A 16,425-nucleotide genomic window follows, 5' to 3' on the forward strand; every position below is an offset into this window, starting at 1 on the left:
CTGAATATAACTTATTTAAAGTTTTGAATTCTTAAACTCTTATATCTGTATCTCTATAAGATGTTAATTTAATTATTTTGTTTTTTTTTTTTAATTTTGTTTTCTATGTTTCAAATCTTCAGTAAATATTTCTCGAATAAGCACAAACCAAACGATCAAAGATAATAGGAAAATCATTTAAAATATCTATCCGTTCATTTTTTTAATTAGAGAATTTCAGTTGATGATAAGGGTATTAAAAAATGAGAATTAAATTTTGCATTTTGCAGCTTCAATCAGAGTTTTCATTCCTAAGAAATTTCTAAACTCTTCCGCAATGTTTGCACATGATTGATTAACAATTTTTATTTGAAGATACCAGAAACTTTTTTCTACGCAGACAACATGCCTTTTTGAAGATAGTATACTGGACTCGTCTCCAGTTTTTTTACACGTTTAAAAGGTTTTGTATTTTCTGGGTAGCATTTGAAAAAAAAAATCGAATTATAGGGCCCCCTCGTAAAAAATTGCCCCGGGCCCCCCGATGGCTTAATCCGGCCCTGATTGTAATATTAATAATGGACGATAGAAGCTATCTTTCATTTTTTTTTTTTTTTATTTTTAAAAGATCTTTAGAAGATCAGCTGTAGCGTTAGCGAAACACGAAATTGAAGATTAAATAACGATAACATCTATCGTTTATCTACAATTTGGATAAGGAAAAAAATGAATGGTTACTCCACTTAACCAGCCGTTCGCTGTATCGTAAAGTGCGTCCAAACGATTCCATTTCATGGAAAAAAGACTACCTTAATCGTATATTAATATTCCAAAACTATAAAGCTAATCTTTCGTGTGTCTTAGGAAGAAGATAATGGCAATCGTTATTTTATAATACTGATTTATGATAATTATGATTTATGTCTCGAGACAGTAAACAAATCGACAAGCAGCCGAACAGAATAAAATTGTGCTGTGTTATTTTTTGTAAGTGATGTGAAGTATTGTAATTTTGATAAATGTTATTTAATTTTAATAGTTTTTAATAAAAGTAAATATTTTTAGACGTCTGATGATGGGTGCAGAAAAGTAACCCGAAACGTTACGGAAATTTAAAAAAGTTGTTTCACTCACAGAAAAAACTCAATAAGCAAAAACCGTGTACATATATCATAACGTTTTGATTAGAAGAAAATACCTAACCTTGAGGTTATGTCAGATTTGAGTATTATTCTCTAGAGACTTTATTCATTATCGAATCTCGTTCATATTGCTCATTTAAGTTTGATTCAGTTTATGGCATAATGAACATTTTTGTTATTGAACATGTGGTGCAATACATTAAATTAACTCATTAGCTGGTCTTTTTAGTGCGAAATCAGCCGCCGTATGTAAATTTCATAATAGAATTCTCCTGGCCATTGTTTCAATGTCGAATCGACGATAGGTATTCCGTGTGTTTCATATCTCTTGTTCCAAACCACTGCGTTTAATGAAATTATGGATTTTTTTTTACGTTCCGGGATAGACAAAAACTAAAATCTAAATGATGCTCTGATGAAACCCTTACTGTAATCCACAGTCAAATTCACAAAGCACAGCATGTACTTGAAGTGACAATTAAACATTGAACAACTTTTATTCATTCATTTTTCATTTTTTTTCATTTATTTAACATTTAATAGTTTAAATAGTTCATTAATTGATCAACAACAATAGATAAAAATACCTAACATGGTTAGAATCAGATAGTTGACAAAAGTTTTGAAAAAATCTGAATGTTTTTGTTCCTGTTCATAATCAGGTAAAAATTTAAAATAATCTTACGATACTTCAAATGGAAAATGAAGAATTTTTTTCAGTTGAAATTTTAGGTCAAACATCAGAATTCTTTCCAAACGGAACTTACAAGTGTAGATCCCACAAATTCCTAGAAGGATTCGAGAAGCAAGTTTCTCGAAACAAAACTGGAAGAAACTTTTCCGCAGCCGGCTGAGAAATTCCGAGCTTTAACAGGCAAATTTACACATACGGATGCCGAAAGGCAATGATCAGAAAAGGTAGGAATTTCCCAGTCAGTTTCCTGACCCCGTCGGTACCATTATGTGCCGGGAAGACGAATTCCATTTTCACATTATCTTTCCAGACACACCCGTTTAGGATTTTGTGGGATATCCGTTCCATTATCGTTACCTGTCTGTCTGTCATAAAGGTAGCTTAAAAGGTGGAAAAACTTTTGGGAGCACTGGGGAATTTCGAGTTTCTTCAGGTTGCGGAAATAAATGTTTCATGAGAAAATGCTTTCGTTGAAACTGAAAAAAAAACTATTTGAGAATTTTTCATTTCTTTTTTGCCATACACACACGGCTGTAATGAATGTCTATAAAACAAAACAGAAACGGATGCTTTGGCTCGTTTCCAATTACAGACACGTTTCACGATAATGGTCATACTTTATTGAGCGGATAATAAATCGTGATGCAGCTCATCCCAAAATCTTCTTGGGGATAGCATGGAGAAAAAAAGCATGACGTGTCCACGCCGAACATATATTCAATTTCTACCTTGAGTATGAATTTCAACAACTCAATTTTTACCAAGTAAAGTGTAATGCTTTCTATCTATCGGGATTCTGGATTCTTATTTTGAAATAACGTTCTATAATTTTCATCGAATTTAGTGTTTTTTCTTGGACTTAACAACTTTTACACAGATTGATACTTATGATGGGTCAATAAAAACACAGTATTTGACAAAGGATAAAGAAGACAATGTGTTGTTTTTTTTAAGTCAAAATTACTTTCTGTCTTAGATCATGGCTTCAGAATTACTTCTGTAATTATTTTTCACTTCAACGGCGTTCAGCTCAAGTAAAGTCAATAGAAGCATTAACTTTCGCTAGTCTCAGTATGGCTCCATGAAAAACGTCCAATTATGGTTCAACGAAGTTCTACCCTCTCAGTTATTCAGTATCAGATAGATGACTATTACAAATGATGGAACCCCTTCATCCGTTCGTTGTGATGCTCGATGGAAAGCAAGATGGATTACATCGTACTATCAACTTTCGCACTATCGGAATGATGCCCTCCAGTCAGCCTGGATTGGAATCGAGTTCATCGTTCTTGATGTTGCTTGTTAGTTCGAAAGGAATCTGATTCAATTGGAATTTTAATCAACTCATTCAAGATGGATTCCTGAAAGGATTGAAGATAAACAACCCTTAATCCGATTGACCAGTTTTATCTCACTCGTAAAAGGGTCCGCTAGGCGCTAGCACATTAAGCTAGTTAAAACAACCTTTCACCACAATCGGCACTTGGTTGAATTTTATTTTGTCATTCCGTAATCCACGTCCGAAAACCTCAAATTAAACACGTATCCGAATGGTGTGTTCGGCACACACACACATCAACCGGATATAAATCTGCCGGGGAACCTGACCAATGGACGAAATATCCAGTCCCCACAGCTCCGAGAAGATCCTTTAACGTCATTCCGCCAACACGAATGGGACAAGGCAATGGTGCTGCTCAATGGGCCGAGAGTCGGCTCATTAAAATTCTGTAACCAACCGGCATAGTTTGTCACGAACGAAAGAGAGGCGGGCTGTATCCGTCGGGTGATCAATTTTTATTCCAGCTTCCTGTGGGATTCATTTGGGATTGAATTTTGAGAAAGTTCAATAATATTGAGATTAAACACTTTCAATGTTACAAAGAGAATGTTATTTAACTTTCATTTTATCCATATTGTTTGATTGAACAACTACCGATTTTACTACCGTGAACTAAGAAAAATTTCCTGAACCTAGATTGGAAGTGGAGAGATTCGATCCCCATGGCTTATAAGCCATACACACTAGCCATTAGGCTAAATGCCCGCCTCTACTACAATATTTTCTAAAAACTATGGCATTATCAGACATTGAAGTTCCAAATCCAACTTTAGCCTCTTTAAACTTGATTTTATCAGCTTATCAACACAGATATAAAAAAAACGGTAGGGGAGATAAGGGCATAACGAGCACCCAGGGCATAATGAGCACTCCTTTTTTTACATAAGTACGTATTTTCTTAAACAAATTTTCATAAGGACTTGTTTAGTACTACCCATAGTATTAATTTTTAATCAAAAAAGAAACATCCTTTTCATCTTTTTTTTTTTCTCTTGTAGGGGAGAGCCCACTGCGACCAGTAGTTGATCTATTGTGGTAATTACCCCGCGTTACTGTATGCTATCAGGCTCACCTGTACTATGGGTTGAAGTGACAGTTGATTGCTGACTAAGCATTTTATCCCAATCGGGTATGATATCAAAGATGTATGATATAACCTTCTTAGGGCTGATATGCAACCATATGTCTTGTGCGCTTATTAACTTTGCCCCAAGAGCACGCTCTCTCCTATTTAGGAGGGCGCAGCAGTTGCATAGAAGATGCTCTGCAGTTTCTTTTTCGACCCCGCAGAACCGACAGTCGTCGTTTTGAATAATGTTTATCCGTTTGAGATGTTGTTTTGTTGGACAATGTCCGGTCAAGAGACCTGTGTAAGTACTTAACTCGTGCTTACTTAAGTTCAACATGTTTTTGGAGAGTCGTGCGCTTGGTTTAATGAATCTTTTCGCCTGAGCTGCTCCCTCTGCTGTTCTCCAGTTGGAGACAATAGTGGTGCTTTCCCAGTTCTTGAGTTCCATATTTGAGGCACTCCTCGATACTCCGCAGAAGGGTTCTGGTCCAATTAACAGGCCCTGAGATCCTTCCCTAGCTAGCTGGTCTGCTTCTTCGTTCCCTAGGATACCGCAGTGGCCTGGAACCCAGAATAAAAATACTCTGTTCCGTATGGCCAGGTTTCTTAGTGCAACAATACACTCCCATACTAGCTTCGAGTAACATGTGAACGTACTAAGTGCCCGGAGAGCGGCCTGGCTGTCAGAAAATATATAGATACTCTTGTACCTGTATCCTCTTTTCAAACAGGCTAAGGTGCATTCTAGAATTGCTTGAACTTCTGCTTGGAATACTGTTGGCCAGTTTCCCATAGGAATTGAGATCCAGAGTCTAGGTCCGAACACCCCTGCCCCAGTTCTATTATCCATTTTTGACCCATCAGTAAAGAATTTAATCGATCCGGGAGGAACCTCAGGACCACCTGACTCCCACACGTCCCTATCGTTGATAGTTACATTGTATGGTATGTCTAGGTTGAAAACGGGCTCCATCCAGTCATCATTCTTTACAATAAGTGAGTTTATTTTAAATTTATTTAGGATTTTTAGATGTCCTGTAAGATCCCCCTCATAGAGAGTTTTGATTTTTGAGAGTCTCAAGGCACTACGTTCTGCCTCTAACTCAATAAATTGGTGTAGTGGCAGAATATTTAGTAGTGCATTCAGAGCCTCGCTTGATGTGCTTCGCATAGCGCCAGTTATAGATAGCGTTGCTATTCTTTGAAGCTTCGCTAGTTTCTTCCGGGCCGTAGCTTGCACAGTTTTGGTCCACCATACTAAGGAGGCATAGGAGATTTTGGGTCTTATTATAGCTGTAAATATCCATTGGACGATTTTCGGCCTTAGTCCCCATTTTTTCCCTACTCCTTTGAGGCAAACCCATAGAGCTGTTGTAGCCTTGGCTATTACATGCTCTAACTGTGGATTCCATGATAGTTTTGAGTCTAGAATGATTCCTAGATATTTCACCTGTGATTCGAAGTTTAGCACTTCCCCATCTAGTGTTAGAGGTTTTAGAGCAGTTTTTCGTCTCATAGTGAATGCTATCACAGTAGTTTTGGAAGGGTTAATGTTCAGTCCCTCTTCCCTGCACCAGAATAGAGCGTAGTTAAGTGCAGATTGCATTCTATTAGACAACACATTCTCATGTTTTCCCCGAACTATAATAACTACGTCATCAGCAAAGCCAATAACTTCGAATCCCATAGATACAAGTTTGTTTAGGAGGTCGTCCACGATCAGTGACCACAACAACGGTGATAGAACCCCACCTTGGGGACATCCCTTAGTTGGAGTGGTTCTGATCGTAAGTCCTCCCAAGCTTGCATAAATGGTTCTATCTATCAGCATGGTCCTAGTCCAGTCAACAATTGCCATGTGGCACCCTCGTCTTTTCATAGCTGATTCGATTGAGTAATGAGATGCGTTGTCGAATGCCCCTTCAATGTCTAGAAAAGAAGCAAGTGCTATTTCTTTTGCCTCCATAGTCTTTTCTAGTTTTTGTGTTAAGGTATGTAAGGCCGTAACCGTTGACATACCTTTTTTGTAAGCGAACTGAAAATTGTTCAGCTTACATAAGCTAAGATACTGAGATTTAATGTGCTCGTCAATTATCTTCTCCATTATTTTCAAAATAATGAATGTCAGACTGATAGGTCTGAATGCCTTTGGTTGAGTTTTATCTTTCTTCCCTGGTTTCGGGATGAAGATAACGCGCACCTTCTTCCACTGGGTGGGAATATGACAGAGGGTCATACTGGCGACAAACATCTCTACCAAGGCAGGTGTTACCATTTGTTTTGCTTGCTGTATCTGGATTGGCATAATTCCATCTTCACCAGCAGCTTTAAATGGCTCGAATGTACTTATTGCCCAGTTAACCATTGACGGTGTAAAGATTGTGCGCGATTTGCGGAGAGCTTCCTCGCGTCTAACACTTCGACTGGGTCTTCCAGCCGGAGTGTCCATGATCTCTAACCCTTCGATGGATCCTGGAAAATGCGTACTTAGTAGTAATTGAAGTGTTTCTTCTGGGTCTGTAGTAAGCTCCCCATTGTTTTTCTTCAATTGACTCAGTCCATTTGAGTGTTCTTTAGATAGAACTTTCTGTAGCCTGGCAGCTTCTGGCGTAGTTTGAATGGATTCACACATGTGCCTCCAACTACTTCTTTTAGCTCTTCGAATATTTTTATTGTACTCAGTTAGGGACTTACGCTTTTCATCTTTACAGAAATATTAAATAATAACCAGTTAGGTTTGTGGGACCGGTTCCGGGGAGGCAGACCGGTGCGACGGACTGAAATCCTCCGTTCGAACAGCGTCTTGTCTGTTGTGTGGTTGGCGGCGAAAAAGGACGACGGGTTGAGTCGAGCGACCGACGAACGAATGCCGAAGCCGTGGCGCAAAGCGCATTGTCGAGAAGGAGATGGTCAGAGCGAGACAGATGTGAACAATGACAGGTATTATCATGCTGGCAAACAGGGCTGCCAGTTGCATTGTTCAACTAAAAGAATATATGTATGTATGATATGATTTCATAACTCATATCTCACAAGGTTCTCAAGTGACGGAAATATTATAATTTTTGAGCACCACCAAGTAAGCTTTAATGACCTTTAAATCATCTTGATCTGAAATGTACGCACTGCAACATGATCTATACATTGTACACATTGATTTTTCACTTTAATCAATTTTAAAACACTTTTTTACTTTAATTTGTTCACTAGAGGCGAACAGAGCACTATCAATGAAGGCATAATGAGCATTTTCTGCCGGGGGATCTAGCAGCGAATTCAACTCGTTGAAGTCAACTGAATAATAGAGCTACAGCTTGGCTTGTTTCGTCTGTCGATTTGGCCTATTGGTAAGGTGTCGGAGAGGTAATCAGTAGACTCGAGTTCGATTCCTGTTCGAGGGGATTTTTTTTTTTGCACACACCATTCATGATTGATTTTTTTTATTGTTACATTATACGACTAATAGCATCAAAGCATCATCCGTCAAACAAAACGCCAGAAGCATAATGTATGAGCATGTGTTAATTCTTTGAATTCTACAAACAGACCTACATTATTTTGTTATGGCTTTATTTTATGAATCTACGCCGCACCGTTTAGTGCAATCATGATCATGAATGATAAATGAAAAAAAAAACACCTCGACCAGGAATCGAACTCGAGCCTACTGATTACTTCTCCGACATCTTACCAATAGGCCAAATCGTCAGACGATACAAGTCAAGCTGTAGCTCTATTAGTCAGTTGACTTCATCGAGTCGAATTTGCTGCTAGAATCCCCGTAAGAAAACGCTCATTATGCCTTCATTAATGGTACTCATACTGCCTCGGGGGGTTTCTCATTATGCCTCTACAGTGACTGGTTTTCAGCTTTCGGCAAAAATTTTTAAAATGCATTTTTAAACGTTTTTATCTACTTTTTCAAGTTTCTTTCAATTAGGCAATAGACTATTTTAGTGTCTGAACACGAAACAATGATGTAATTCACATATTACAGCTGTTCTCTGTGGTTAAATAAGCGTTTTCCTTAAGGTGGCCATTATGCCCTCATCTCCCCTACTGGGTGTTGAATATTAATCTTAAGTTGTCCACGTCATTTATTCAGTCTGTAAAGCCTAAATCGGCTAAGACGGTGTATGCCTTTTCAAAACCTCTGTGAATATACTACTTGGGTATTGGATTGAATGTTCAAAGGTTTCCAACTTGACAGACGAAATGTCATAAGCAGAGATGCGTAAACTCGCCTCGGAAAGAATCATTCGGCTGATTTCATCCGAGTTTAACTTGCTATTTGCAGATTGATTTTATCTTCGTTCCAATCATCACATCAATGTGCACAAAACGAAGAAAACAGTTTTGCATTGATGTTTTCCATGCCTCGCAGGAATAAAATCACAACAACGAAACAACAGAACGAAGCTGACCGTACACGAATGCACACGAGCGATCGTTGCCCGACGGACCGAGTTAACATTCCTCGCACCCTTCTCTCGCTCGTTTCCCGTTCCCTTGTATCTATCACTTTTAGCCACGAAAACGATTTTTTCAGAACTGTACGTTCGTTTCGCTGATGTTTCCCCCGATTGCTGTTTACTCCTGCCGAGTTTACCCGAAGCTTCCTTCCTGATGCTTTCCGAATTGAACTATCGATAGCATCATTGCAGTTTGAGTTTAACGAAATAAAATCGTTCTGCATAGAAGGGCAAAGTGCGAGTATGAAGACTCGCGATTTTAACATCTCTGGTCATAAGCCAACGATGTAGCAGGAATCAACAAAATATTGAAAGCGTCAGCTGAAATGGGTATCGGTGGGAACATCCTAAACTGTCCAAATTTCTATTTGGTGGGTAGATGGCAGTACGTGTCTGGTAGTCCTGTTTGTTCTAAAACCTAAAATGTGACCTCAAGAGTCTCGCTATGTAGCCATTTGTGAACGTTGCTTTTTGATCTCTTGATGAACGTATTCATACGTAAGCACTAGACTGCCCCAAATGACCCGACTTTTGAAAAAGTTATACGCTGCAGACTAAAATTGGTCCTAGGCCTAGTACAAGATCTCATGCCAAATTTGGGCCAGATCGAACCACGGGGAGGGGTTGTTCAACGAGCCTGAAGTTTGTATGGGATTTTGAGACATTTTGTTCGAGAGGAACATGGAAAACCAGTTTTTCGTCAATAACTTTTGTCTCCTTCGACCGATTTCTTTCAGAAACGGGTTTTCTTGAAGCCTAAATGTTGACAAATATTTCATCCGAAGGTTGCATTTCAATTAAAGTTAAGATAAAAAAGTTATTAAGCTTCAAAAATTGGCTAACTTTTTTAAGGGGGACACTCATCACTGTTTTAATGAGGCGACTAAATGTCCGACCAGGACACTCAATGTGAAATGCATTGCGTTTCGTCAAATAATGACCGATTTTATCCATTGTTGTTGCGCTGGATTGCAATTTTCTATGTATTTCTAATATTTGAGATGATATTCACTTGATAGTTCGGAAAGAAATAAGGGCGGAAAAATGCTTGACAATTAAAAAAAAATTGCAAAACCACAGGGGCTTAGGAACATGACTGGACGGTTTGTGCTGCCAATAAAAATGAATCACCTTAATTCTCTATCAAAAGAAAGCTACAGCTAATATAATAAAAACGTGAGAAAAATGTAAAAGGACCTTGTTTCGAAAAATTATCATTTTATTGGCATCATAAAGCGTTGGTCCATGTGTTTTTCGATCAAAAAAAATTGTTGGCGGTTGGGTCTGAGAGTAACAACCATTCTGATTAGATTTTTTGAGAAAAAAATGATCCTGAGTTGAGTAGATAAGATGAAACATAAACCCCGCCCAAAGGCGGAAATATGTACAATAGACTGCCCCAAATTTGTATGGGAAATTCAAAACCTGTGAAATGTTATGCGCTGCAGGCTTAAATTGATTCAAGTCCTAGTACAAGATCTCATGCCAAATTTGGGCCAGATCGGATCACGGGAAGGGGTCGCTCAACGCCTAAAGTTTGTATGGGATTTTGAGACATTTTTCTCGGAAGAAACATGAAAATTTTCCATCAATAACTTTGGTCGCTGTAATAATATGTACCTAATGAATACCACCGTAAAAGGTTTAGCCCATTTTTGAAGCCTAATAACTTTTTTCATCTTAATTCTTGTCGAAATGCAGTTTTCGGATGAAATATTTTTCATTATTTAAGCTTTTAGAAAAATTGTATTTGAAATAAATCGGCTGGCGGGAACCAAAGCTATTGATAAAAAACTGTTTTATTGGCATCACAAATCGTCCAGTAATGTTCCTAAGCCCCTGTGGTTAAGCAATTTTTTTTATTGTCAAGCATTTTTTTAATTGAAATGCAACCTTCTGATGAAATATTTGTCATCATTTAGGCTTCAAGAAAACCCGTTTTTGAAAGAAATCGGTCGAAGGAGACAAAAGTTATTGACGAAAAACTGGTTTTCCATGTTTCTCTCGAACAAAATGTCTCAAAATCTCATACAAACTTCAGGCTCGTTGAGCGACCCCTTCCCGTGGTCCGATCTGGCCCAAATTTGGCATGATATCTTGTACTAGGCCCAAGATCAATTTTAGCCTGCAGCGTATAACATTTCACAGGTTTTAAATTTCTCATACAGTAAGTATTTTAAAACTTTGTAGTGTTACAAAAAGCAACCCCTCGAAAATTTTTGAAAATGTATAAAAAAGTTATCAATGTTCCCCCAGTTTACGGTTTGTGATGATAATGCTTCGAACAAAATTATACCAGCTCATTTTCACAATCTTTCATTTTTTCAAACTTTCTATCCGACAAAAGAAATTCTAATCTTCAGAAGTTCTTACTAACAAGGACATCACTTTTCAACGATAAGTCCAATAAATTATATAATTTACAGCTTATGTTATCAAAATCTTTCAAAGCAAATCGCTGACAGTTGACTTCAATAACCAAGGCATTGGCACTTTTGATTATGGGTTGAGAGTCAAAAAACAAACCTACGAACAACTTTACTTCTCAAATGCTACTGCAAACCAAAAAAACACAGAATTTGACAAACAACTTCTCAGTATTAGTTTTTTTTTTTTTGAAGAGTATTCCAATTTCTTTTTTTCAACAACATTCCTTATGATTGCGTTAATATTGGACTCATTTAAATGTTGAAAGAAATAACAAAATTGCGTTCTTGCCAACTATGGCGGAATATCTTCACACCGAACTGGAAGAACATAAAGGTTTTCTAAAACACGTTCATTACAGTGTTTACAGAAAGACCAAACAAACTACACACTTAGAAAAATCCTTGTATTATTACATGAAACTGCATGGGTAGAAGGGAATCGGGTATTAAGCAGCGATTATACAATAGATAACATGTAATTGTTCTTGAAAGGTACAGTACATCTCGTGCTTTCCTCATGCAGTGCATATTTACATGTATTTTTTTTGTTTTGAGAAATCCATGTATTATTACATGAAACATCATGGGTAGAAGAGAATCGAGTATTTAGCAGCGATTATACAATTTATTTAATGTAATTGTACTTGAAAGATAGAGTGATTGCTTCTTCATGCAATGTTTATTTACATGTAACCTACCGTAAACCTACTTTTACAATCCTATTTTGAGTACTTTTACGAAAAGGAGTCAACAAGAATAACACATTACGAAAAGCCACTAGATTTTCAGGATGGACATTCAAAATATTTGTTTATCATTTTTAAACGGTTTTTCGGAAACCACCAATATGGATTTGTGAAATCAAATAAAACACAGACACTTGATTTGATGTTCAAACGATGTATTATTACCTTATCATAGAAAATATTCACATTTGTTGGGATCTGAACGGTGTTGAACTATCCTGGCAGTTCACACTTACAGGGCTGGTAGCGAGTCACTTTTTAGTGACTTGGTCACTTTTTTTGGGTCAGTCACTAAAAAGTCACTTTTTTCATCATTTGGTCACTAAAGTCACTATTTTCCGAAAAATGGTCACTTTTATCACCAAAAGTCACTTTTTTCACCGAAAATAAACCAATGAAAGAGTAATTTGAATTGCTCGTGTCAATATTGACGGTAGTAACGGTAAATTACTTGATCAGTTAGTCAGAAATTTTTTTCGCCTCCGGCGGAATTTCGGCATGAATCACCCTTGGCTTGAGACATTTCGATCTACGACATTATTTGACGTTCATGAATTGAAACTAACTTTGATTGTAGATTTAATTTTTAGTTCAATCAACCTTTTGTATTGGAACTCAAAACTTGGTATATAAAAACCCTATCTCGTCTTTAGAATGGGTTTTTATAAAGAAGTGTAACTAAGATTGAGATTGAAACGAACCATTTTTTTTATTAAAAAAATCTTTTATGTCATAACAAATGTTATGTTGATATGAAATATTCTTTATAAAAAACAATTTCATACTCAATTTTATTTCGTGTTTTTGTTCTTCTAAATACTTAAAAAAAAAGAAATTTACACAAGGCCACAAAATTTACATTTTTCTTAGGTGCAATGAATTTAAACGGTAATTTCAACTAATTTGGGTTCCCCGAATCTAAATATGTATGCAATTTTCTATCAGTTTTTGTTATTGAAATGACTTTTGAAAATAATTAAAAATCTTTAGAGAAGTTTCTGCACTTTTTTTTACAAAAACTCAAATCAAAAATATATTATTTAAAAATAAAAGTTTTATATGAATTGATGAGCTTAAAATAGAATCAAGTTTTTTTTTGCACTTTCTGCTGTGATGTCAAAAATACTTGTAATGACATTTTTCCATAATCAGTTATCTATCAATGTTTGATTTTACTAGTAATAAACTCTTTATCACCAAAACTTAATGTGTTCGGCCGAATTTGACAAAATTTCTTGTTTAGGAGACTATTTACCAAATCAATAATTTAAAAAAATAAGCACCTAAATGGTTATAGTGAAACATGTTTGTTGAAAAAACTTTTCCTGAAATGTTTTTAAAAACTAATCTTTTTTATTCCCATATTGTTTTTTCAATTTTCAAATAAATTTTTACCGAATTTTATTGTACAGCTTTTTTTTTCAATTTTCTAATCAACTTTCCGGATTTTTTTTAATCAAACTTTTTAAATTTTTGAGACATATTTTTAACAATTGTTTCCTTGTTTTTAAATTCTGAATTTTCGTGTTCTTCAACCTTAAGCCTTTAACTTCAAATTTTAATAATAAAACATAATTTCAACATTCTGTTCTTTCAGGACCCAATATTTTAATCAAAAGAGACAAAACACTCAGAGCTTGTAATTTAAAGCTTGAAAACCAGCGATTGAAAATTTAAAAACTTTTTATTAATATATTTTTTATATGAAATCATATTTTTGGATCGATCATGATTTTTAAATTAATCTCAAAAGTTTGAAAAATTGTTCTAAGTAGCAACTTTCAAAATAAATTTTAATACGCAGTGTAAATAACAAAAGTTTTGAACTCATTATTTTTAATTTTGTATCAGTTTTTATCATTCACATAATTACTCATTTTCTAACATTTCTTTGTCATTTTAGTTGAACATGGAGGATTTTACTTTATTAAAGGTTTTATGTCTGGCTCCTATAACTGGCACTTTTAAAATAATTATAAATATATTCTTCTTTTTATAAAATTAAATTAAAACATCAAACATTGAATAAATTCGGTTCAAAATTCATTTCTTATTCAGTAATCGGTAATTTACATTTTAAATCGTGATTAAATATTTTTTTGTTCAAATTAAAAAATTACAGCGGATTTTCCCCCTAAACTTCCAGTTAAAAATGAGGAAAAGAATTCCAAATTTAGATGAATAAAAATTAACAATTATTATCATTTTCCTAACATCTATTCTTTTGTACAAGATTTGACATTTATTTTAGAATTCAGATATTTTTTAATTTTAAATTTGCTAAGAAATTCTTTTGAAACTAATTTATTTCTTACTTTCTTGACTTATCGAAAATTTGAAACATTCATTGTAATATGTTTCCAAAATTTTGTTTATCAGTCATTTTTTTAGTTTTTGTGTTGAACATGAGTGACAAATGGTGTAAGAAAACCCTTTCCTTTTCAATTGTTTATTTTTGGTATTGTTATTAATTTTATCTAAATTTGAAGTTTGAAAACCCCCCCGGAAGGGTCCATTGCACGGGCCTGACTGGTCACATTTTTTGTACTTCAAAGTTATTTTTTCGTTCCACATAGTCACTATTTGGTCACTTTTTTTGGTCCTCAAAGTCACTATTTGGTCACTTTTTTTCAAATTTTGGTCACTAAAGTCCCTACTATTTCATTGTCAAACCGCTACCAGCCCTGCACTTAAGTAAAATTAAAATGCTCAATATAAGAAGCAGAAAACTAACTCACTGACATCTTGGTGAAGGTGCCTTTGAAAAATTGTTCGGAGACGGCTAACCTTGGTTTTCCGGGACCTCTTCAGGCAGGCATTGATAGAAGCCACCCTTTTCATCCTCCTCCTTTTTCGGTAGCCGATTGTTGAGAGAACAGTGGTTTCCTGTTGAATTTCGTTTTTGGTCATCACTATTCCCAGCGGTCACCAACTTGTCCGGATAACATCGGTAATGTTCAACGTTCATTTTCCTCAGTAGCGCTTGTAGGTCACTTTCGCGAAACGTTATGGAGAATGTTTCGTAAATTTCGAACCGCACAGTAAAATTGTGTCCTCTTTCGGAACGAGCAAAACAAACTTTGTGCACGCTTGAAGTTTTTGTTCGAAGTTTTCTGTTTTACACACACGTTCAAAAACTTGGTAGCAAAACCAACAAGTTGATCACCATGGACCTGAAATTGAGTAAAACAAGTAAAATACTATTTTTTGTTTGTGTACTACGTTTGTTAAAATTAATAACGAAAAAATTACAATTACAATAAAGAAATTCAATTCAGTATTTTTTAAGGTTGATTCTTTTCGGTATTGAAAAAGGGTTTTTTCAGGATGTTACTGAAAATCCTCGAATATTTCTCCATTTACAATGCATTTTATTTCCTGTTCCAACATAAACTACACGCTCATATTTTTTTAACCAGAAATGATTGTTTTTCATACATTTTTTGGTATTTTTAGTAGAACTGCTAAAATTGCTGTTTTTTAACCGTTATGAATTGTTCAATTTTAACCATTTTCCGAGTTCATGAAGAAATTTTTGATTATGGTTGAAATTCAACAAAAAAATGCATGAAAAAACAGTCGCCATGTTTGCAATCGCAGAAGTGTTTGTTTTGTTTCTGGTTCCGCGTTGGACTTAGATTATATAAATCTCCTGAATTAAAGATAATACAAACTGTAAGTATTTTGCTTGACAATACCGGTTAATTAAATTAAAAAAAAATGTTTTCAGATTGAACATCAAAGTCACTCTCTTTTAAATTAAATTTTCAGATGAAAGTTGGAGCAAATATGGGTTATGTTATCTGGAGTCGGAAGCAGCAGCAGTCCCGCCGAAGACAGCTCCAGCTGCCGTCATATGTTAGGGTAAGTACATGCCATTTTGGAAATCTTTGTCAACTGTTCCGAGATCAATAACCATGTTAAATTAATAACAGAATGTTCCGAAACTCTCTACGTTTGCTGCATCAGAAGGTTCCGAAAATATGCTGGGAATCACCGGCACTAGAATCACAGAAGAGCGGGAAACTGAACATCGCAGGAAAGGCAGCACCGCATCATCCGTAACTGTGATAGCAGTGCCGAAGCAATCATTCCCCCGGCCGGCTAAACTTTCTTCCGCTAATGCAACTTAGTAGTGCCAGTAGACCACTCTTTTACTAGCATCAAGCAGATACCAGTGAGGGCAATCAAAAATCAATGTTTAATATAAAAAAATCTGTTGAAAATCGGATTGATTGTTTTCTTTAATTTTGTTTCCATTCCATTCATATTTTAAAACGAATATTTCCTGCTAATTTCGTCCCATTTTTGCTTTTCCGACCATGCTTGAAAAATAACCATTATCCAAGTTCTCTGTGAAATCTCATTTTATGAGTTTTCAGTGAAAACTCATAAAATGACTTAACCCACAAAACTGCCATTATGGTTATTTTTCAAACATTAATGGTTCAACGTGGCCCAGCGTGTAATATTCACGTATTAATGATTGAAAGCGAAAGGGAGTTTGTACGGAATCTGCGAGTTGAAGTTTTAATATAATTGATCTTCAACA

At 35.6% G+C, this 16,425-nt stretch overlaps 2 protein-coding genes across 6 annotated transcripts in view; one reads left to right on the forward strand and one right to left on the reverse strand.

The window, feature by feature from the left end:
• Positions 1-16,425, reverse strand: part of LOC129740071 (octopamine receptor beta-3R-like) — a 422,031-nt gene that overhangs the window by 59,452 nt on the left and 346,154 nt on the right. The gene's annotated exons all lie outside the window — the stretch shown is intronic.
• Positions 15,428-16,329, forward strand: LOC129740072 (uncharacterized). The gene is made up of 3 exons (XM_055731663.1): positions 15,428-15,548; positions 15,645-15,737; positions 15,809-16,329. Exons 1-3 carry the CDS (start codon positions 15,441-15,443, stop codon positions 16,004-16,006), a joined length of 399 nt encoding a protein of 132 aa, XP_055587638.1. The 5' UTR covers positions 15,428-15,440; the 3' UTR covers positions 16,007-16,329.

Source organism: Uranotaenia lowii, chromosome 1, assembly GCF_029784155.1.
Source record: "Uranotaenia lowii strain MFRU-FL chromosome 1, ASM2978415v1, whole genome shotgun sequence".
NCBI lineage: Eukaryota > Metazoa > Arthropoda > Insecta > Diptera > Culicidae > Uranotaenia > Uranotaenia lowii.

Excerpts from the sequence above, each read along its gene's own strand:
- LOC129740072 (XM_055731663.1), top strand. The coding sequence starts at position 15,441 with ATGAAAAAACAGTCGCCATGTTTGCAATCGCAGAAGTGTTTGTTTTGT. Across the intron at positions 15,549-15,644 it reads AATTAAAGATAATACAAACT|ATGAAAGTTGGAGCAAATAT; the intron begins GTAAGTATTTTG and ends TTAAATTTTCAG. Across the intron at positions 15,738-15,808 it reads AGCTGCCGTCATATGTTAGG|AATGTTCCGAAACTCTCTAC; the intron begins GTAAGTACATGC and ends AATTAATAACAG.